General features: G+C 46.9%; 2 protein-coding genes across 6 annotated transcripts in view; both read right to left on the reverse strand.

Annotated features, from left to right (window-relative positions):
• Positions 1 to 13758, reverse strand: part of CASS4 (Cas scaffolding protein family member 4) — a 22404-nt gene extending 8646 nt beyond the window's left edge. The window contains exons 1-2 of one of the 4 annotated variants that reach the window (XM_021417197.1): positions 10100 to 13758; positions 18 to 443 (exon numbers count right to left, since the gene is read on the reverse strand). In XM_021417197.1, coding sequence (XP_021272872.1) covers positions 18 to 443; positions 10100 to 10123 — 450 coding nt within the window. In that variant the 5' untranslated portion in view covers positions 10124 to 13758. Of the gene's footprint in view, positions 1 to 17; positions 7440 to 7470; positions 7751 to 10099 lie in introns of those variants that run through there. The other 3 variants (XM_021417198.1, XM_021417195.1, XM_021417196.1) reach the window with 3 other exon arrangements.
• The window catches only part of CSTF1 (cleavage stimulation factor subunit 1), a 9346-nt gene continuing 1187 nt past the window's right edge, over positions 13926 to 22084 (reverse strand). The window contains exons 2-7 of one of the 2 annotated variants that reach the window (XM_021417200.1): positions 21745 to 21915; positions 20939 to 21134; positions 19400 to 19677; positions 18376 to 18573; positions 17407 to 17797; positions 13926 to 15490 (exon numbers count right to left, since the gene is read on the reverse strand). In XM_021417200.1, the coding sequence (XP_021272875.1) occupies positions 15231 to 15490; positions 17407 to 17797; positions 18376 to 18573; positions 19400 to 19677; positions 20939 to 21134; positions 21745 to 21915 (1494 nt within the window). In that variant the 3' untranslated portion in view covers positions 13926 to 15230. The remainder of the gene's footprint in view (positions 15491 to 17406; positions 17798 to 18375; positions 18574 to 19399; positions 19678 to 20938; positions 21135 to 21744; positions 21916 to 22084) is intronic. The other variant, XM_021417201.1, reaches the window with a different exon arrangement.

Genomic DNA, 22084 nt, shown 5'->3' on the forward strand with positions numbered 1-22084 from the left:
TGGTGCTCGCACCCTACCTGCTGCGTGGAGCTCCGCGTCCTCTCGCTGAGCAGCTGCGCAGCCAAGGCCGGCACCTGGTAGACCCCCGGGGCAGGCAGGGTGGCAGCCCGAGCCGGCGATGTCACCCACCCCTCCATCTTCTCGTACGTAGAGGACGACGCGGTGGCTTTGGGCACGGAGGGCACCTGGTAGATGTTCTGCGGGGCTGCGGGTGGCTCCGGGCCATCGCTGGGGGCGGCAGGAGGCGGCAGGGCCTGCGGGCCCGCCAGGAGCTGCAGGCGGTTGGCAGGAGCCAGGCCCTGCCGCCCATGCAGCGAGCACCTCCACCAGCCCTCGCTGCCCACCACGTGCTGCTCCAGCACCGTCAGGATGTCCCCTCGGCGGAAGGCCAGCTCGTCCGAGCACTCTGCCTTGTTGTCGTACAGCGCCTTCGCCAGCGCGTTCTGAGGGAGAGAACACAGCACCGCGCCGTCACACCCGCAGCACAGCGAGGCACTGGCGTGGTGCTCGCCTCCACTGCCACCCCAATTTAATACAAAAATGCATGGGCTCGAATCAAAGAACATTTCTCAGAGCGCTGGATTCGGAGCGTCAAGCGCCTCTAACATTTGTCTGCTATGGTGTTACAGAAATAATAACACTGCTGCATGTTTCTGCATCACTTTTCCCGCTGACGCTCTTGGAAGCGAGGCTAGCATTCATTACCTGGACCTCATGAGCATCATGCTATGAAAAATTGGTGGTTTTCCCCATTTCTGTGAACTGTTTGTCAGAAGTCAGAGGAAACGCGTCACCCAGCCAAAAATAAACCTCATCCACCCAGTTTGCCACCTCGTTTATCTGAGGGCTTCAGCTGTACATTAGCAATTAATCATTCCTTACTAGAAAAAGAAATAAGCACACTACTTATTTTCCCTTCAATGTTTCTTTTCTCCTCCAAGCCTGACAAAGACAAACCCCTTGGCAGTGTCAGTGCTGAGGAGCTCAACCTGCTGGCAGCGCTGGGAATGCAGTGCTAAAGACAGAATCTCCAGTGGTGCCCATCTCAGCCCTCCGTCAGGCTGGAGAGCTGAATCCTATTGCCTCACAGAATCCCAGGCCAACAATGCACATCATTTAGCTCAGGGAGAAACTCCCAGCCTCGTGCACAGTGACACCACGTGCACTGATGTTTCTGCCGGCTGGGCAGCACACTTGGGAGCTCAGCTTCAGGTGAGTGCAGCTGGAGCAGCGCCCTTGTTCCTCTCCATGACACAGACGTCACCGTGCACTGAAGCATTCAGTATCTCTCAGTATCTTCAACACCACCTTTCCACCTCCTCTCTCTTTTTTAAAAATATACATACAGGAAGCCAACGAAGAGTAGAATTGGCAGGTCACAGAAAATCCGTAGGAAAGCAAATATTCATACTTTCCGAGCTTCCTCACCACAGGGCTGCTCTACCTGCCACAGCTGAGCTTATATATAGTCTGGCAGTCGTGAGTGATAATATCTTATTTTTAGCATATTGATTTAGGATATTTGCTTACTCCGTACAAGACGAAAGAATGAAAAGCAGCTGCAGCAGGTAGCTTTATTCATCTGGGGCATTTCTGCAAAGAGTAAACAGAGCTGTAACTGCAGTGCTTTTCCATTTACCATTTGCTTTCAGCTTAAAAATTGTCTGACAGCTTCCCACTGGATGTTCCAGCATTAGTTTCTTAGCAGAAAGTGCAAGTAATGTCCAAAGAGATAGCACCCAAATAGGAAACATGATGCCTTGTATTTTTGTGCAGAGCATTTGCTGTAAAGCGACAGCTGGTTTGAAGCAGCAGCAAACCCATTTGTCAGCTCAGCTGATGGAAGTAGCCTGCTGTTAGCAGCACACCCTCCTTCAGGAGAATGGCCGTGAACAATGGCCTTGTTATGATACATGGACTTGTCCATCAGCAGCTGTCAGAGGCAGACAACAACAGTCCCATTTACCTTATGGCACGGTCTGATTAAAGCAGCCTTCTTGCCTTGGAGATGGCAGCCTGCTTTCTGTTTGGGCAGAGCCAAATGCTCTGAACCACCCGTGCTGAAGTCAGCCCGTCAGGAATCTCATCAGAGAGCAGCACAGGCTGGGCCTGCACTTCACACATTGTTACCACTAAGAAGAAAAACAAAACAAACGCCAAAAGCCAAACCAACCAACCCCCCAAAATCCCAAACCCAAACAGACAACCAACCAAAACCAAACAAAAAACACCAACACCCCACCCAACTTCTCCTGTTATTAGACAGTGACATTCTAGAGCTCTCTTGGCATTTGCTCCCTTTTTGCTGAGCACTCTACCCACTGAAAGACAGACCCTCTTCATCAGCCCTCAGAAGGGTGGGCACAGGAACAGAGGAACCATCCTCGCCGTGCAAAAAAGCAGCTGAGGTACAGCACCTCACCTGAGCTCATGCAGGGGATCTGAGCTTGGGAACGGAGCCCTTCTCTGCTGCACTGAACAACAAAACCTTCTTCCAAGCTCCAGCAAAAGGAGGTGGAAGAAACTTCGGGTCACAGTATGGTTTTAAAGGGTGTCTAGGTGCCAGCATCTAGGTGCCAGTTTTCACCAGGTCAGAATTTGACCTGCACACATGAGCAGCCCATGCACGTCTGGATCACTGCCTCAGTTACGGGACTGACCCTCAGTGGCTCTCAGCAGCATCCCTGTGTGACTGCAGCAGATACTGGTGAGAGGATTTATTCCAGCTGACCCCACCTTCACTGCTGCAGCCATCTTACTGGCAGGGAAAGACTGAATTTGAATCCTCGCGGTCCCTTTGTGGCATTTTCCAGCATATTTGATGGAGGGCAGAGAAACTCAGGAAAGTAGTTTAATGAAGATTTCTTATCCTTTCTCCTCGAAACCAATCTCTGAGAGATTTTTATAGAAGGCAGAAACAGGTAAGAAAATACATTACTGATTTGTAGCCACCAAACTAGAGGAAGGTCTCAGGCAAAATTCTCAAACTCAATTCTCTTTTTGCATCCTTATATCACACCACAAAAACTAAAACAAGAAAACCAAACCACGAGACACACAGCCACCAGCTTCTATCCTCAGAGGGTCTCTTCTGTGTGTACTTTCAGTGCCCGCAACCAGGCAGAAATTTGCAGCAACTCATTGCAAAACCAACACAAGCGCTGGCACACCACTGAAATTGTTCCTGAATTTCTGCTGAGCTCCCATCTCTAAGAACACAGGGGGAGGAGCATTTGCACAACGCGTAAAAAAAATAAATAAATAAAAGATCTGCCTTTATATCTTCTGTGTTCTCTTTGCTCCTCTACTTGTGGGATAAGTCAGTCCCTGCATTCCTTGCGTCCTTTCTGGTTGTGCTGGTTACTGGCCTGCCCTCTCAGGGCCTTACAGCAGCAGGGCTGGTTCAGAAGAGACACGTGCAGCATTTCTTCTATGCATCGCTCCTACCAAAGGCAGCGTGGAAATGGTGTAAGTTCTGCTGGTTTTCAGGAGCACCAGCTACAGCTTCAACGCGTATGAGCTCAGGATAATGAAATGGCTGTGGAAGATCAGCGTAATACCAGCAAAACAAAATGCAGCAAACTCACAGCAATACCTAACATCACAGGTACTGATGAATTTAATTATTTTATGGGAAATACGTACAAGAAGGCATTGAACCAGATAGTCCTGGTACTGGCAAGTGCAATGGTTATGTCAGCAAAGAGCTTTCTATGGGCTAGCTGCTTTTCTCCTCTGCAGAGTGAGGTCACCTGCAGTGCAGCTCTGGCTCACTAACCAGGCTGTGTGCTGGATGTTGGGCCCTAGCTCTGCTTTCAGCTGCCCAGGACATATGTTAAGAATCACTGTGGCAGCCCCTTCCCGTCCTGTGAGCAGAAGCATCCCTGACCTTCCATTAACCATAAACAAGCTCTGCATTCCCAGGGTTGCAGAGACCCTACGGGATGCTTCACTGGGAGGAAGCTGCACTTTGGGGCCACCGGGATCTGCTTGTTTCCTTTATTACCAGAGGAGAGGAAGCGGCCTGTCTGCCACCATCTGCAGAATGCCATCTCGGGGCGGCTGTGCAGCGCTCTTCGTTATTTTATGTCATCTCATTAACGTGTCCTTAACAACGACCAGCATGGAACAAGCACTAAAGCAATGCAGATGAGATCAAAGTGTTTTTCTTCTTTGACGTTAGTTGCTTTTTCCCTGTCAGCCTATCAGCAGCCCTATAAAGCTGTCCTGAGATGGAGAACATCTCAAAGGGCAGTTTGTCACCCTGTGAGAAAGCGCTTGGGCAGACGTTGCTGTTACCCCATCCCTCAGCTCACTTAGTGAGGCAATGACGAGGTGCAGACCTGGAGGGCAGAGGCTGCATCCTCAGCAACCTATTTCTAAGATGCTGCTCTCCCCCATTTGGGAGCCTGTGACCTCGTCACTGCAATGTTAATCAGTCGCACACACACAGGCAACCCTACCGAACAGCTTTACACCATAAGGCCTCCGGAAAATGGGTTCAATTAAGTTAGGCGTGATCAAAAGTTCTTGTGTACCCACTCCTACTGAATTTTAGACCAGCTGATCCAATGCAAGGCAGTCACTCTCCGTAATTCTCGCTTGGTACGTCTTTATATTTGGTGCCTTACCCAGCAGTGCTTCCATCACAACAAAAACCAAAAAACACCAAAAGCCCCACAACCTCACTATGAAATATCTACTGTGACTGAGCAGCACTGCTCCCTTTCTCATCCCCAAGACCCGTATTCAGCACTATGCAGCAGACTTATCTCCTCCATAAAATGTATGGGAATGTTACTAGAAAAATCCCTCACAATAACAAACTGATAATTCGAGCAGCATCCATCCCTGCAGCTCTGCCGCTGCGCTTGCTGCACGCCCTTCCCCCTCAGCTTGGGTTTAAGAGGCTCCAGCACCGCTGTGCACTGCTTCCCGTGGTCTGCAAGGGCTCTGCTACTGCACTGAATATTCTTCAGTTAAAACAACGCAAGCACTTTTTCATCTGTCGTCTTAAATTTTTCTCTTCGTCGTCCTCCTGAGGCAGCACAAACAAGAGCAGTTTTATTGTGGAAATTTCCCTCGGGGGTGAGCGCATTTCCCAAACCTCTGGAGCGGCAATTCGAACACCAACAAATCTGCAAGCACTTCTCGTACGGAAAGATGAGATGAAGTATTTTGAGGAGGAGATACAGCTAAAGGCTGGGGGTTGTGTTTGCTGAGCAGTTACGCTCCCGCGCCAGCGATGCCCTCTGCTATTCACACAACAGTTTGCGGTTCATCTCCTCACCTCTGAGCAACCTGAAGAAACGAGCATTCCCCACCGGCAGCAGGGGGGGATGTGCTGCCCGGCCACGTCCCGGCAGTCGACTGGTTGAGTCAGTTTGAGCTTTGCCCAGTGCCGTTTATTTTCTGTTTGTGAATTTCAGAACATAAGGCCGTCCGTGGTGGACAGGAATTCCGCGTCTTTTTGTATGAGCTTCAGCAAGGAGCGAATATCAGGACCTGCTTTTACCCATTCAAAGCGTTAATTGGTTTTCTGGGGGTGGACACGTACTAATTGTCAGGCTTGAAGTTCTCACTGGTCAAATCAGTTTCTGATAAAATAACGAATGACCGATGCTCAAACTTCAGGCAGAATCGCCCGGGTGGGAACTCGTGTGGATTTACATCCAGCCCACGAAGCAGTGATGGGAATTACAGGGCAGCGCTGCTCATTCTCCCCATGCCCCTCTTTTTCTCCTCTTTTCAAGCTGTTGCCCAAAGCCTGCCTCCATCTTATCCAGCAGACATCTCCCCATCATCTGCGCGCAGTCGGGATTTCGTTCCCATGCATAACGCTTCCATGCCAAGTTGAAGGAAAAATAAACTGCCATTTCCTGACATTCCAAGAAGGAATGTATGTATTTCTGGCCTTTGGTTCCTGTTGCTAAACAAAGGATTTGGCCATATGTTCCAATCAGTTTTCTTCTTTGTGACTTTTCTAAACCTTTTCGTATCTTAATTGTATTTTACCACAACACTTTTTTTCCACACATGGTCTTTAAGATACACAGAGCTCTTCTAAGCAAAAAGCTGCTTAGCAGTGTCTGTTTAGGGCAGGGGGAGAAGTCCCTATGGGAGCAGCTGCCTGGAACCACTGCCAATCACAGGTTGCAGTGGGATGGGCACCCAGGAGCCTGTTCTCCCCCCAGGTGCACAAGGGGACAGTCCACCCACCCCCCACCCCCACACCTTGCAGCAGAGCTCCTATCGATGCTGTGAGGATGGCAGAGGCCCAGGGGAGGCTGCTCTCTCTGATTCATAATGAATCAGCAGCTGCACCACAGCTTCCAGGCACTCCAGCTTCCTCTGTGTCCCTCATTGCAATTGCCTGCTCAAAAACACGACCATGATTACTTGTTAAGATAAGACTTCGGACAAGATTTCAACAGAAAATTAAGACATTCTCCAGGAAAGGAAGGAGATGCGCTCCCACCCACCCCGACGCAGCGCGTGCTGTGTTGTGCTGCTGTTAACGAGGGGCACGCGGTGACCGCAGGTCCTGCCTGGAGCCGCAGCTGCCGGAGCTCAGCTGTGATGCTGGGCGCAGAGATTCGCTGCTGTGCGCAGCCAGGCAGCTCTTGCTTAGCACAAAACAAGCTCCTACCCCACGTCTGCTCGTGCACTGGGGCAAAATGCTGACGTGCAACTACGACCTGGGGTTCATTCATCCAAATATTTCACCCCTACTTCAGAGCAGAGCAGTATTTCCTAAAAGGAAACTACCACCGCTCCCACTCCTTTCCGCTTTGGAGCTTCAGTTCTCTTTGCAGAAGCAGCGCAGGACGTGGTCAGTCCCTATCCTAGAGAGCACACAGCCTGTGTTCTGCTGACATTGCCTCTGCAGAGTGACTCAAGCTCTTAAAGCATTTCCGTTACCTGCGCCCTTGTGATCAGCGTCACATCGCCATAGAAAGTGCAGCATCCTCTTTCTCATGAAGTAAAACTCAACTTTTAGTTTTTTATGCTAATTATTTCCAAGGAAACAAGGAGGGTAGAGGGCATCCCTGCAGTGCTCCAGCCCCCACTCACGTAACCTTTCAGCAAGGCACATTACTGCCCAGTATTCATGGTACAGAGCCTCACTCTTATCAGCCTTACTGCTGCTCTTCTCAGTAAGGCATTTCTTCTGCTGAACTCACGGAATCATAGAATGGTTGGCTTGGAAGGGACCTTAAAGGTCATTCGGTTCCAACCCCCCAACCCAAGCAGGATTGCCAGCCACTATCCCAGGCACGAGGTAACTCAAATCGTGCCCCAAGAGTGAAGAGCACACACTTTGATAGCAACCTGCAAACAAGAGCAGCAGCAAACTCTGAGGAGCAGCTCTGGCAGATGCAGCTCTTAGATAAACCCGCTTCCACTGCCAATATGATAAACCATGCAGTTAAATTAAATGCACCAGAAGTACGATAATCCAGTACTTACATTGACCTTCATTTTGGTGCCTCCGCTACTCCATCCCCTAAGCAGGGCTAAGACCCCAGCCCAGCTGGGCAGAGCTGGCTGAGCCCCGGAGCAGCTCCACTCCCTCTGCACCCACCGGGAGCACGGAGCACAGCGCTGCCGGGAGCGGAGGGAGCTAATTACGTAGCACAATTATCTGCGCCGCGCTATTGGCCTGCAGCTGCTGCTGTAATGGGGCCTGGCACAGGGCACGCAGATGTCCCTCATCCCCCGGGAAATGCCTTTCTGTCTTACAGCTGAATCTTGGCTGGCCAATGGGGATGAACTAGGAATGGATTTTTTTTTTTTTTTTTTTTTTTGCTTTTACGGTGTTTTTGTAGCATCCCCTTTTCCTCGTGTTCTTTTGTACTAAGAAATGTCTCAATCTACTTTGCAATTTTCACGTTGGAGCTTCTCAAAATCTGAGCAGATCTCCTTGGTAGCTGGGGAAATCGCTGCAAAATAATCGCATTATTTAGAGGCAGAAAAGCCAAGGAGCAAAGCTAACCATTAACTGCCGGTGAAAGGGCGTGCTTCTTTAATTATTAAAAGCTGTTTAATGCTATCAAACAGGAACCTTATTTAGAATCCTCCATCACTGCTACTCACTCAGCGAGTTGTGCCCGAACAAACACGCAGGTTTCACTGCTGCGGACTCATTCGCATCATGTAGGTTTTTATGCTTTTGTTTTTCTCTGGCTGCAGTGCTCTCCTTCCTCTTTCTACAGCAGCTTCAAGATAAAATTAGGTGCTCCCGCAGCCACAATCACTTCACTAGAAAAGCCATGCGTCTCAAATAGAAAAAGTTGAATTGAAAATGCTTTATCAACAAAATCTACACCTTTGGACGGGGCTCAGAACAGAGAAGCAGTCACTGCACTTGTCCCAGTGAGAGGGAATCGTGGCACAAAGTAACTCATCTGAGTGCCTCCTCTGAACGCTCCACTTCGTGCAGGAGATGAAGAGCAGCCGCTCATTTACTGCCCTGGGGTTTGTAAGGTGCTCCGAGAAATACACAGAACAGTGCTGCAACTTGCGGCCACAGAACTGCACTGAACAGAACTGAGCGTTGCCTGGAGCTGATCCCAGCTGGGTCCCTGTGGTGCTGGCCGGGCACCCAAAGGAGCGGGGCCACGGCTGAGCTCAGGGCAGCGGGCAGAGCCCAGCTGCACTCCTGGGTCTGAAATGAGGACATAGGGCTGGCGGTGTTCGTATTCCCGAGTGGAGGAGCTCCCAGAAACCAATCTCCATGCACTTGGTTGGGGACGATGTGGGAAGATATAAGCCGAGCGTTTCAGATGGAGAGGCAGATTTCAAATTAATGTCATGCGTGCTTAAGAAATGCCTCTGTTTTCCTTTTGGCAAAAACACAGAAAATGTTGTCGAGCAGTAAGAGAGCTATTTCCCAAGCACAGCCTGCCATGCTAACCGCGTTTTAAGTTGCACCAAGATGTGCAATATTTCCTGTGCAGACGATGGCTCAGGTGCAACAAGAGAGAAATCCCACATTTCTCTGGGTGTGATCCTACCCTGAATCCATCTTCAGAAATGGTTTCCACACTCAGTATGGCATTCAGATATTATAATGAACAGTACTGCCTGATGCTCCCTTATAAGTAGTCTACATATGATACAGCAGAAAGAAATCTGACTTTTTCTAGTTGTTATTTCCCCTGGATTTGGCTGGAACTGCTGTGCCCAAGGGCTTGAAACAGCGCACAAAATCGGCTTGCTGCCATCACGTCGATTCAGCCATCAGCAAGCCACGTAGGAAACCTCGAAATAGCACACCCAGAAATACACACTCTTTGAATAGATGTCATGCAACAGTCTCTGGTGACTTCACAAAAGAAATTGTTCAGCCACCGCTGCACGTCTGAGTGGAAATGCTGAGCTCAGCCCACGGCTCACCGAGCTGCTCGCTAACTTCTTTCTCTTGCTGTGCTCTGCACCAAATTTCCAGGCAGCAGTTTATTTGGAGTCAACACTGGGACCACAATCCGGGGTTGAGCGATCGTTCTGTTACACTGCTCGTTAGATTTGCAGATGGACAGAGCATCAAAGCACCAAATAAGGAATGAAGACTCCAGCACTCTGACCCTTACAGCAGCGAGCTCTTTTATCGATGTCTACCAAAAACGTATTAGGACAATGTGAATACACAAGGACACGTGGAAAACCTTACAGACTGGTTTCAGTCTTTCAAAAGAAACAAAGAGCACTTTAAATCTTTTTCTGTTTCGCTGTAACATAGGGAAGTTATTTGTAAAAGGACACCCGGAGCACCCCATATCTCTGACAACACACAGCGTACACCGAACGTTATCACAGAACAGCGAAGCAGGGGAACCTCAAGGTTACATCTCTATTGTTTCACAAGTGTCTTTATTCACAGGCAGTCATTACTGGGAATGCTGCTTCCCCACGACAACATCTTTTCCCAACGAAAAGCGCAGACACTTGGTACAGCACATCCCACCGCGCTCTGCCCAGGATGAGAGCATCAAACACTTCCAACTCAGCCTGACGCTGAGACCAACCATCAAATTCTGCCCTGGAACAGACTTTTTTTTCCTTCTGTGCCACGCTCAAAGGACCCAAAGCAACGTACCTTTGCAGTTCGGCTGCTTCTCATGCTCGTACCCGCGCCGTGGCTCGGCAGCAGCACTCGGAGCGGTGCAGAGGTGCCGTGGGGCGCTGAGCCCTGGCGCTGCGCAGTCGCTGTGTGCCGGACCCGCAGCTCTGACAGCCCTGCCCTCACAGCACCCAGCAACGCGTGCAGGCAGCTCCCATGAAGTACGGCTTCTGTGACAGCAGATAAGATGCAAAAGAAAACAAAACAAAGCAGGAAAACCCTACCAGCGTCGAGAACAGAGAAAGCCTGTCTGCAAGAATTTTCCTAAAACAGTCACCGCTTGCTGCAATTAACCGCAGCCAGAAGTCACCCTCCTTTTGTGTTGCATGTTCCCGTATTTCTTTGTTTAGAAGTGTAACAAATACAAGAATATTTCACACCACAAGAGGCTGCACAGCGCTTGGTAGAAATAAGGCTGCCACAGCCTTACCAGTTCAGGATTCCTAAGCCAATGTTTTCATGCCTTTCAAGGCTGTCTCAGTATTTAAAGCGCCATTGTAATGCTCTGTTTATGCATAAAAGTGGCTTTGAGAAAACCTTAAGCATTACCGTACATACTTGAGGGTGAACCCTACGTGGAAGGCTCCTCCTCATTGCCCCGAGCCTGGCGCATTCAGACAGCATCCTGCCCTGCACCGTGCTGGGTGGAGAGCAGAGCTGTTCTGCTGCAGCACTGGAAGGGTTTGCTCCGGACACACACACACACACACACACACACACACACACACACACACACAACCTCCCACCCTGGGCTATGGTTTTCTTACCCAGTTTTCCTAGAATTCACGGGGTATCTCTAGCAGAAAGACGGTGTGCAGGAGAAACACCTGTCCCAGACCAGTACCCTCCTTTAAGTGGGAAGCATCAACACGTGGCAAACCAGCAGCATCCCTTCAGCAGGCCTTCCCCAGGCCCCTGTGCCAGTCACTGCCTGCCAGCCAGCGCCCCAAGCAGTGCTGAAGGCCGAGAGGTACAAAGCCACAGCTGTGGTTTGCCTCCAAAGCCGCTCTGCTTTCAGGTGGGCAGTGCTATGACCTCAGCACTTGTCTGTGGCAGCCGGAAGGGGCAGGAGGGGCAATCCGCCAGGTGGATACCGCTGACCTTCAGCAGGGGACAGAGGATCTCGTAAGGAGATGAGCAGTGCTGGGGCTGAGTGGAGGAGCGCAGCGGGACATGGTTACTGAGAGCTACAGATGAGACCTTGAATGCACAGTGAAGCTTTCCTTTGTCAAATGAAGGACTGCCCAAACTGCAAGAGTAAGAGAGGGAATTAACATTTGTCAGGCAGCAATGTCTCCCCAGCAGAGTTTATCTGCCCAAGGGAAGATCCCTTCTCCTTGGAAGGGCAGCAGGTCGCTGCTTTCCCACTGGCAAGCACTTGCACCCAGGGCAGCTCACAAGCTCAGGCAAGAACTCTGGTTTCCAAGAGCTTAAATGTTTACACATTTGTTTCCTCTTTCAGGTGAAAGAGCTGCCCTTAATCTCTGAGGAACAAAGAGTTTAAAACAGGGTAATAGCAAAGTTTGCTAGTCTCAGATAAGATTCTGGAAGGTTCTAACAAGAATATCTGAAAACCAAAGGTAGAGGGTTAGCTAATTACTGTACTGGTAACACGTGCATCTCCCTTACCTGGAGCAGGCAAGTACCCACGTGCCATAGCACTTTGCTTTGGGTGAGCACTAGCAGCACTTACATTACCACAACAGGGCTTTCCCAGCGCCCACGTCCCCTCCCACCATATCTCATGCTACCCCCATGGATTTGTATTGAGCTGCTCAAGGAGAAAACAGACAGTGGAAGCGTATGCAAGGCTAAAAGAGGAGTTTCTGCCTAAAAAGGCAGAAACAGATGCTTTCTCCAATCTAACAAGTTTACCAAGCTCACAGTTTGTTGTTAAGGACAAATCAGCAGCAAGGATGCCCCCTACATCCACTGCATTAATCCAGAAGCGTGAGGCTTGCTTAACACTAGCCTGAACACACTGAGGAAAAGCAACGTCAAAACAGGTCCCCACGAGGTCAAAGGCAGCTGCAAAGCTGGGTTGCAATCGTTCTTTCCCTTCAGAAGATAAACAGAGCTGCTCAGAAGCTGCTAGCAAGAGGTACGATCCAAAGAGCTGACTGCTCTCAGCAGTGGTGAGTACAGCAAAAACCCGATGTGCTCTCCTAACACTTAGGAGCAAGTGAAGCGCTAGAAATTGCCTTCCTTTAACAAAGCTCATTCTAAGCCCGTCCCAAATATTGGAGCAGGGTTTGTTTTTTCCTTCCCCGGCTTCATCAGTAGACTTCTAAGAGCACAAATACAACAACAAACAGCATCTTTGCGAAGGTCATTCTTCTGGACACACTTCTGCATGTGCCTGCTTGCAGGCAGGACTGGTTCTGGAAGGGCCAAGCTCAATTTGCCTGGTCAACTTCAGCATTCTGAAATTGAGTATAAAACACTCCTCCCCTTGCATTAGAGATGGGGAGTAAAAGCAGGCAGAGAGGTGGTCTGTCCTAGCCTCCTTGGTTAACCTAACCAAGCTTGTCCTAGCCTCCTCACTGACTTGGAACTTTTGACTCAGACTGAAGCCTCAGCCTTACTTCCCTGCTCTGGGTTCAGCTGTTCAGAAGCTCCCCAAACTCAAGTTCGATTCAGGATACGTGCCTCCTTATTTAATTATATCCTGCACTGATGACACTGATTACCTGAAATAAAAATAAAAACTAAAACACCCAAACATTTTTACTTCAAGTACAGACATCTCACTCTGCCTGAACAAAATGCTTTTGCTTTTTCTTTATATTTTGTCATGCTAAATCCATGCTGCTCTCAGAACCACTTCACTCCAATACCTCTTGCATTTTTCAAGCAATCTACGTAAGTAATGAAGCAAAGTAACTAGCTCAGTAAATAACTTATTTTTACTGAGAAAAGCAAGGCCACTTATTATAAATACCTACAGAAATCAAACTATTTTAATCAAATCAATACGAACATCCTGCAGCCAAATGCCACTCAGTTCTTTCTCTCTGCAGCAACCACCAAATCTCTCACTAAAATACTGCTGGAAGACAAAACAGAGGAGCTCATTTCAGGATGCTTTCCCTTTAACGCATTACATCTCTATTTCTGTATTCCAAGACTAAAAGGAAAACACGCACACCAACCCTGCACAGAATTAAGGAAGCTTGAAGCGAAAGCTAGCAGGGTGCTAACTTAACAACTTCAGCCGTGGTTTAATATACAAAACACTGCTTTAAAAATGGAAGAATCCAAAGACCTGCTGCAAATGAGTTAGTTATAGACAGCAGCTTGAACTGGAAGAAACGCATCAGTTAAAGAAAGAACTATCACTGTTCTCAGTTTAGCTGACTGGTTCCAGTAGCAGGGTGCCGGGCTGCTTAGCTGAGCAAGTACAGCATGCATTAGTAACTGTGTCATGACTTCCCTTTTCCCTCCCACCACGCCTCTGTTCTCCTTGTTCCTTCACCAAAGCAGCCAGCAGAACCCACTATCTCATGCCTCCCATGTATCTAAAGTTTTAGACACTTGAAGGAGAGGAGGGAAGAGAATCGCCAAGCCTAAGAAATTTGTTCTGCACCGCTGCATTGTTTAAGGAGAATATTAAATTTTTCTCTTTAAAAGAAGAAAAAACAACAACAAAAACTAAACATCCAACACTGCAAGTCTACAACTCTGATTCAAACACAGCGCAACAGAGTAATTCAAACTGTAACACGCCCCCAAATCCTACCCTTCCCACATTCTACAATCTTTTACATAGAAAACTAATACATTTCCTTCTTTATATATTTAATCATTTTAAAAAAGATAATCTTTATTTATATATAGACAAAACCTGCATCCTCATCAGCCCTTGACAAGACACTTAGTGGCAATGGAAAGTTAACAGTAACAAACAACCACACATTTAATGAAAGCAAGTGCTGAGCTTATGGCTAAAGGAAACTTACTCCCAAGTTGAATCTGAAAAGCACTGTGCCACTGCACCAGATCAATGCCGGAAGGAACACCCTTAAAACTGCAAAGAGCAGATAATAAGCCTCATCTGTAAGAACACGTAGTGAATTTTCTAATGTACAGAGTTTTAACCACGGATTTCTTGATGACCTGTACTTCTGAGTACAGCAACGCCTGGGAAACTCAGGCTTTTAGACACAACAGGCAGAAGAAACAATGAGTCCGTGTTTTTAAATTCCAAAGAAGTATCTCAAGTGCTGTGTAGCAGACTGACAGAATGAGAATTTCTAGATGAAGCAAGTTCACATTTCTGACATACGCATCTGAAGAAAATATTACAGGTTTCTCTGAGGGGTTACTAAAGGGTCTCTATTGCCAGGTTATTCTCATTTTCATACGCTGCAGCACTGCCACATTGAATAGTTTCAGTATGAATATTCCTTGAATTTACTTTTGAGATTACACTTAAGATAAATTGTGAAGACAAGATTTCAAGCCTGAACTTTAATATCAGAACTGGAACACCGTTTCTTCAATTCATCCAAGCAATTTAAAATCATGTTTCAAATTCTTATGGCACAAGACCGGCTCAGAATCAGAGGCCCACTTGGCCAACAGGGGGAAAAAGACTGAAAGATACAAAAGAGCTTCAAGGCGAGAATGAGAACTGAAGACGGCTTAAGGCTTCATTAAAACATCTGCCAAGTTCTACCGTTGCTCGTGTAATCCATTCTTTAAACAGACTGTAGCGGGATTGCACAGATACAATGCAGAGCAAGCTGGCTCACACTGCCCAGTTTGAGCAAGATTTAGTCACATTATCTTTCGCAGGATTCAGAAAGACAGGAGAATAAGTTTAATCCTTCCTGCAAGGATTGTTTTATTCCGCACCCCAACTCCTTGAGTAAAATTAGAGATGACTTAAAAAAAAAATTAATGCCACACACACTAATAAAAAAAATTAGCGTGGGGCAATACTTAAGTTTCGGCATTTCAATATTTTTCTGCCATTTGGCAGAAGTAAAACACAGAACAACAAAAAACAGATACAGCGTAGCTCTCATCTAGGCATCTGTTGGCAGTACAATCAATACAAGATGATATAAAGAAGCTGGATAATCATTCTTTTATAGAGATGTCCTTAGTCTGTTGTCGACCGTCTGTACCAAAACCTGGCCCTGTAGTCATCACTGCAGGTCATGAAGCCGGGGTTGGTAGGAGAATGGACGATACAGCGGACAATGCTGTTGTGCCCGAGAGAAAGAAGGTTTCTTCGCTCAGCAGTTCTTGAATCCCAGCAGCAGAGACTGATGGTCCTTTCATCTGGCAGCAGCACGTAGTCTTCTGTGTGGTTGAAGACAGCTTGTGTCCTGTGAACCTGACGTCCGCTCAAACCAGCTCCTGAATACATGCAAGTAAAATACAAACCAAATAGGATCACTTTTAGGATTTTCCCAAAGACCCAGGGGTAAACTACAACTCCTGACTGTTATGTGAAGTCTATTATGGAGCCTTATTGTCTCAGTTAGTAGACAGGTAAACAATTTCAGATATTCTCTGGTAATTATTGCAGAATGCCTTAGGGAATAAAAAGATTAAGCATTCCACGTGTGTCAAAGAAGTTCAGCCAGTCAGTATGAATGCAAACATTAAGAGCAGTATAACTTTACATCTTCTGTACAAGGCTTGCAACTGTAACTAACTGAAGACCACAGTTATTGGTAAACACAGATTCTCGTTAGCATTGGTAACTTCTGTTTTTAATGTGCAGGCCGCACAATGTGCCATGTGACATACTTGGGCCATACCTCTCCCACTCCCTTCGAAGAAAATTTGTTTCATATTCACGTATTTATTTTCCGAGGAATACACTGCTGCATCACTGCATCCCAGCTGGTATTTTGTAAGAGTTTACCGAGGAGGTGCTGCACCCTGCTGGCTGACAGCAAATACAGCTAGTGGACAAGGACTGCCCGCATCCCCACAGGTGGTGTCAACTTCTTTTCTACTAACATCCACCCCGCTGCCATGGTATGACTCCTAATACTTAAGTACACGTCATGGTTTTGAGATTTTTGCGTATTGATACTTCACATTGTAACATCATGTAGTGTACTGGGAGTTAAAGAGTTAATGCCCCAGTTCCATGGATCGTGGATAGTTCCGGGTACCTGGTTCTCAGAAGAGAACAACTACTACATTCCCCAGAGGACTTTGCTGCCCTGTCACTGTTTTCTGTTCAGATGGAAAGATAAAACTGTTTGCAGATCACGAGACATCCCCTCTTCTCTGCCCATCTCTCGTCCCAGCAGCACCTAACTCCCCAGCCATCTCACCATCAGTATTAGAGTAAGGCCTACTTGCATTTTGGACACTCTCTCTCATTTTATTGGATTTATTAGCTTAAATTGTATTCAATAAATCAGTTTGTTTCTCCTCAGATCGTTGCTGCTGTTTTGTTCTTAGGCCCATCTCCCTGTCCTTTTTCCCTTTTCCCTTTCCCAGGGCGTGGGTCCCCTGCCCCATTAGTCACGGAACCGGGCCGAACCTGCCCATAAACCATTGACAGCACATTACCATTTTATCCAAAAGCTTCCCCAGACATGTAACTTATCACGTGCAATTTCCATCTTTCATCATTTCCTAAGTCCTGCTGAGATCACAAAGCACACTGTTGGCAGGATGCTGTTCAGTGTGACCACCTTGCACACCACTGCATCCTTCAAGAAAGTCACACAGCTGCAGCCATGCTTTACTAGAACTATATTTTGCACAAGAATTTATTAAAACAATTGTCCCAAAGTGGGTTCAATTCCCCTACAGTCTGGGGTACTCTCCAGGCAATACTCCTCTATCTCCAGAAAGATTACACATTACTTCTGACTTTTCCATTTGTTAGACTAGCTATGCAGCTTAAACTGGCAAGCACCCAAATCAAACTTATCAAGAAAAGCAATCATGCTCTTTTAAGAAAAACTAGAAAATGAAACTCTCTCCACAAGTGTTCTATTCCTTAAGAGATTCACATTCCTATTTACTTTCTCTCCAGTTTAGTGATGACTTCCCTCCAAGATGAATGCTGTAACGATGTCAGTTATGTCTCTAGAACCTACTTAAACAGGCTGACATTGACACAGATTCTCTTCTGGAAGTATTTTAAATATTTTCAAAATTTTGGGGCCATTTATCCTCACAAAAGCAGTCTCCCCCAAAGAGTTAATAATCAGCAGCAACAGATCTTATTCTCCTGACACCACCACCTGCCCATTGGTCAGCACCTGACAAAGCAGGAACTCGGATGGTCACCTGCCACGTACCTGTGTACTTGACCAGAGTCCGACCAGTAGATATCTCCCACAGTTTAGCTACAGAGTCTTTTCCACTTGACAAGATATACTTTGAATTTTTGGAAAAAATAGCAGAACAGACTTCAGCTCCATCGTGTGCCTTCTCAAAAGTAGTGATACAGCGATTTGAAACACCATCCCATAGTTTGATGCATCCGTCCTTACTTCCTGTCACATACATGTTTGCACTTGCGTTGTAATTTACTGAACATATAGCATCGATGTGCTGATCTTGAGGATTGCAAGACACAAAACACTGGAAAGTATTGATATCATAGAGTCGCAAAGTAGGGTGCTGGGTACCCACAAGTATGAAGTCTCCAGAAGGATGGAAAGAGATTGAGCGCAACATCTCTGCTTCCTGTTTGATCAAAAAGACAGAACTGGTGTAAGTTTAAAAGTAAAAACAAAAAAATTGAAGCGTCAATTGTGACAGCATTAAAAAAATTAAAAAATTAATTAAAAAAATTAGCTACATTATCAATCAGCACAACATGTTCTATTTTTGCAAAATAGAAAATGCCCTGTATATTATTGAAGTGACAGGCCACACTGAAACGTAGCATAGTTTTTCCACTAGAGCAGCCTGCAGTGCCTATTTGTGGGATATTGTACAACAGCAGCAGGAGGTTTTGTCAGCCACCACATAATCATAAACTTGCCTCCAGAATCAAGAAGACGTAGTTGACTTCATAGTCATTCATATTAGATTAGGTCTAAGTTAACAAAAAGCCAACAGGCACGAGATTCTAAGACTACAGCTACAGGTATCCATTGTACACAAACTCATAATGCATAACTAGCAGGTCTGTACATTATGTAGCTTCATACTCCTACATAACCAACCACTTAGATACTCAGAGGCAATTCAGCTCATGGATATCTCAATAACCACACATTCAAGATTTGGTTGCTCTGAACTGGACGATTGTATCTAACCTGTATGTATTTGAAGGCTCTTTTGGCAGAAGGTTTTGAATAGTCAAACAATTTAAGTGTGTAGTCCCTTGAACCAGATGCTAGGATCTGTTCTGTAGGATGAAAAGCTAAACATGTAACCTCATCCACATGATCATACAGAGTCCGGATAACAGGGTGATTTTCCATGTTTTGCTGTGCTGTCTCATTCATCATGACCTACAAAGAACATCGAGCAAGTTAGTGTTAGAAGACAGAACACTTCTGACAAGCAATGTACCCTTTTCACTTGCATGAGTGACCATATCACTACCTTTTCTGACATACGACTCAGCACATTGTCACTACCTCAATTACCTGAAGATGTGATACCTTCATACAATTACAAATTCTTATGAGATAATGTCCCTGTAGCTTTACAAAGGTTACTGTATTTGGTCAAGGACAAATTACTATCAGCTTCAGAGAACTGAGGCTAGAAAATACATCATCTTCGTAAACAGTCCAAATCAAAACACTATAATGCCACACTAATTATGGGAAGAAGTACCAACTGGGAAAACTGCAACTTTTACTCATGCTCCACACCGCATTCTGTGGAAAAAACACACACACACACAAAAAAAACAAAACCCCAAACTCTTAAATTGCTGCCTGATAAGTGTATTAGAGAAAACGTAAGGGAAGTAAATATGTACTCTGTGAAACAGTACTGAAACAGAGCCGCTGCGTCCTGCAAAGGCCAGATGTGAAAGCAGGTTCATAGCCAAACTGTTTGCATGGTTACACAGATTATCAACAACTATTAGAAGCAATTTCTGGCTCAGCTCTTTAGAATGCTGTGAGGAGTTACACAGGTATACTTGCCCTGTTTATTCTTCCTTTTCTTCAAGTGTACTTTATGAGCCACTGCTGGAATAGGAAATACGTCGAGACAGATATTTAGTCCAACCCACTGAGCCAGCCACAAGGCACAGACATGGCACGAAACAGAGACAGCAGCTCAAGAATTCACAAAGTGACTACGATTCAAGTCATATTTTACCTCAATAGGCATAGCGCTCTTGGCCAGCATTCTCTCTGTATCAAGGATTTTTATTGAGGCATCAGCAGATCCTGTAGCTATTAGCTGTCCATCCCTGCTGTACGTAGCTACACGACACGGTCCTTTATGAGACGTGACATAACAAGTCTCATACTCAGAAGCCTCAGGAGACATGGTCTGTACATCTGCATCAAATTCTAAGTCGATTCCTGTGCCTGGAGCTACTGTATCTGACCGTCCAATTGCATATTGAACAGCACTGTCATCATTCTCCATTCCTGAAAAGAGAAAGTTGATGCTCTTAACCCAGGCTTACCTTCTCTTGAGACAGACAGGCTATGCCCATATCTATCCTACAGACTTCTCTAGCAGCTATAAAATTCAGGATTTAAGAGAGATAGCTCATGCTGAACAAAGCTAAGCAGAACAGATTTAGCTGTAACACAGCAATACTGCTCATGAAGAGTGAAAGGCAGTTTGACTAAACTTAACAGCTGTGTTCAGCTCTGGTGTAACTGCAGCAATAATACCATACTATATTTACTGGTTATAAGTATTGATTACTTATTATTAGGTAAACAATCACATACAGAAGTCACTCACATGCCTATAGTCCGCTTACTAAAGGGTGAAACAATACTCAATGCTATTACCTGAGATTTAAAGTGAAAAAATAGAAGCATTTACCAGTTACTCTCTTTTTTACTGAATTGAAGGAAGAACACCAAACTATGCTCCTAACACTGCTAACGAAAATCCCTGCTTCACACCTACCTTGAAGAATCTTTTTGATTTGCAACATACGTTTATAGGACAATGCCAGTTCAGCACTGCAAGCCGCACCAAGGCAAGGACGCACAAGTTTTCAGCTATGTGCCCAGCTGCAGTTATCAACTTTCACAGATAAGTTTTTCCTGCCTTCATTTACAGCCAGCCAAACTAGTATTCTTCCTTCAGACAGACAAGGCTCCACATTTATACCCATGGAAATCAACTAGTTCAAGCAGCAGAACCAGTTCAGTTACAATACAGAGAAGACATGCTGTCATGGTTAGGCTTCTGCCAGTAACCCAGCTGGCTTGTTTCAACAGCAGCTCGGGAATTCTGATTACTTTCTGCAGCACATATGTACTTTCAGAGGGAAAGAAGCATAGAGAGGGAACAAGACACACACCTTTGCCAAGACCCTAGACCGTGAAGCTCCTTTTCTTCAGAGTGGTATACAAAGGCCAATGGAAGGACTTACTCCCTCCCTTTCCAACATGTCCAGGAACAATCACAGAGAGCTGTCACTAAGCAATGGATCTAACTTACTATTAAATTTACAGACTCCATGATCCTGTTTAGTGGCACACAGTGAGTGCCAAAGAACAAAACACAGGCTGTATCTAAAAATATAAAAACATTGCTGTTTACTGCAAAGGGGTAGAGAACAGAAAAGATGCATTCTCGGTAACACAACACTACTCACAAAGATTTAATCCAAGGATTTGGGAACCAGAACTTACCAATAGTTTTTTGTTTTTAATCCCAGCTTACCTAATTTAATAAGATGCAGCAGTTGTTCAGATGGTGCACAAACTGACTGTGGTTTTATCTCATTTATTAAGCCATTAGCAATATTTATGTATCCATCATACAGTAGCTGACTAATTATTAGTTTATAAAGTTGCTGACGGTCTTTCAAGCTGACTTTTGTCCTATACATTGTGAGCAAGGAGTGCCTTGGAGGGGCCTGAAATACACAAAGAGGAAAAGTCACATACAAGAGAGTTGCACGAAACCATTAAAAACCTTTATTTAAAGTATATCCTGCCGAGTTTCACTGCTGACAGCACTGAAACTTTAGGTGAGACTAAGAAACTGAGAAATGAAAGACAAGGGAAACAGGGGAAAGCTGGTGCAGCTTTTTATTGCAAAAATGAAAACCCGACTAATAAAAAGAACGCGAATTGCATGAAGGAGAAACGGGGAAAATAACGTGGAAAAAAAGAAAAAAGAAAAAAAAAAAGCAGCTTTGGTGAGTGGTTATCGGGCTGGTAGCGCCCATCCCGCCCTCCTGGCAACGGCAGGTGGACGGGGAGCGAGGGGACGAGGAACGTGGGAAACCCGAGCGCCGGCCCGCCCGCCCCGCCACCCTCCGGCCGCTACACGGCGCGGGGACCGAGAGCCGGACCGGGAGGGGGCGTGGGGGAACGGGGCTGAATGAGGGCGGGGAGAGCGCCCAGCCGGAGCGCGGCGGGCACGGGGAGCGGGCGGCGCCGCGCGGCCGTTGCAGAGGGCGCAGCGCTGCCGAGGCCGCGCAGCCGAACGCGGAGAGCAGCGCGAGGCCGCCCGGTACCTACCGACCCTTCCTTCTGCCTCCCTCGCTCTCCCCCTAAAATGGCGACCGGAGCCCTGAGCGCATCGATTGGCGGCGGCGGCAGGGGAGGAGGCGGCGGCGGCGGCCGAGACCGAAGAATGCTCCTCCGCGAAGGCTGCTGCATCGAGCGCCCGCAAATCGATTGGAGGCGACTCTTGGGGGAGAGAACGGCAGCGTCACGTGACGCGTGACGCCTGGCGCACGCGCCGCGCCTGTAGCAGGCCCCCTTCCCCGTCACGTGACGGCCGACGCGCGAAGGGAGTCCCCGCCCGGCGGGGAGGGGGCGGGCTGCAGGCGCGGCGCCCCGCGGGGCTCCTGGGAGT

The sequence above is a fragment of the Numida meleagris genome, chromosome 19, assembly GCF_002078875.1.
Source record: "Numida meleagris isolate 19003 breed g44 Domestic line chromosome 19, NumMel1.0, whole genome shotgun sequence".
Classification (NCBI taxonomy): Eukaryota; Metazoa; Chordata; class Aves; order Galliformes; family Numididae; genus Numida; species Numida meleagris.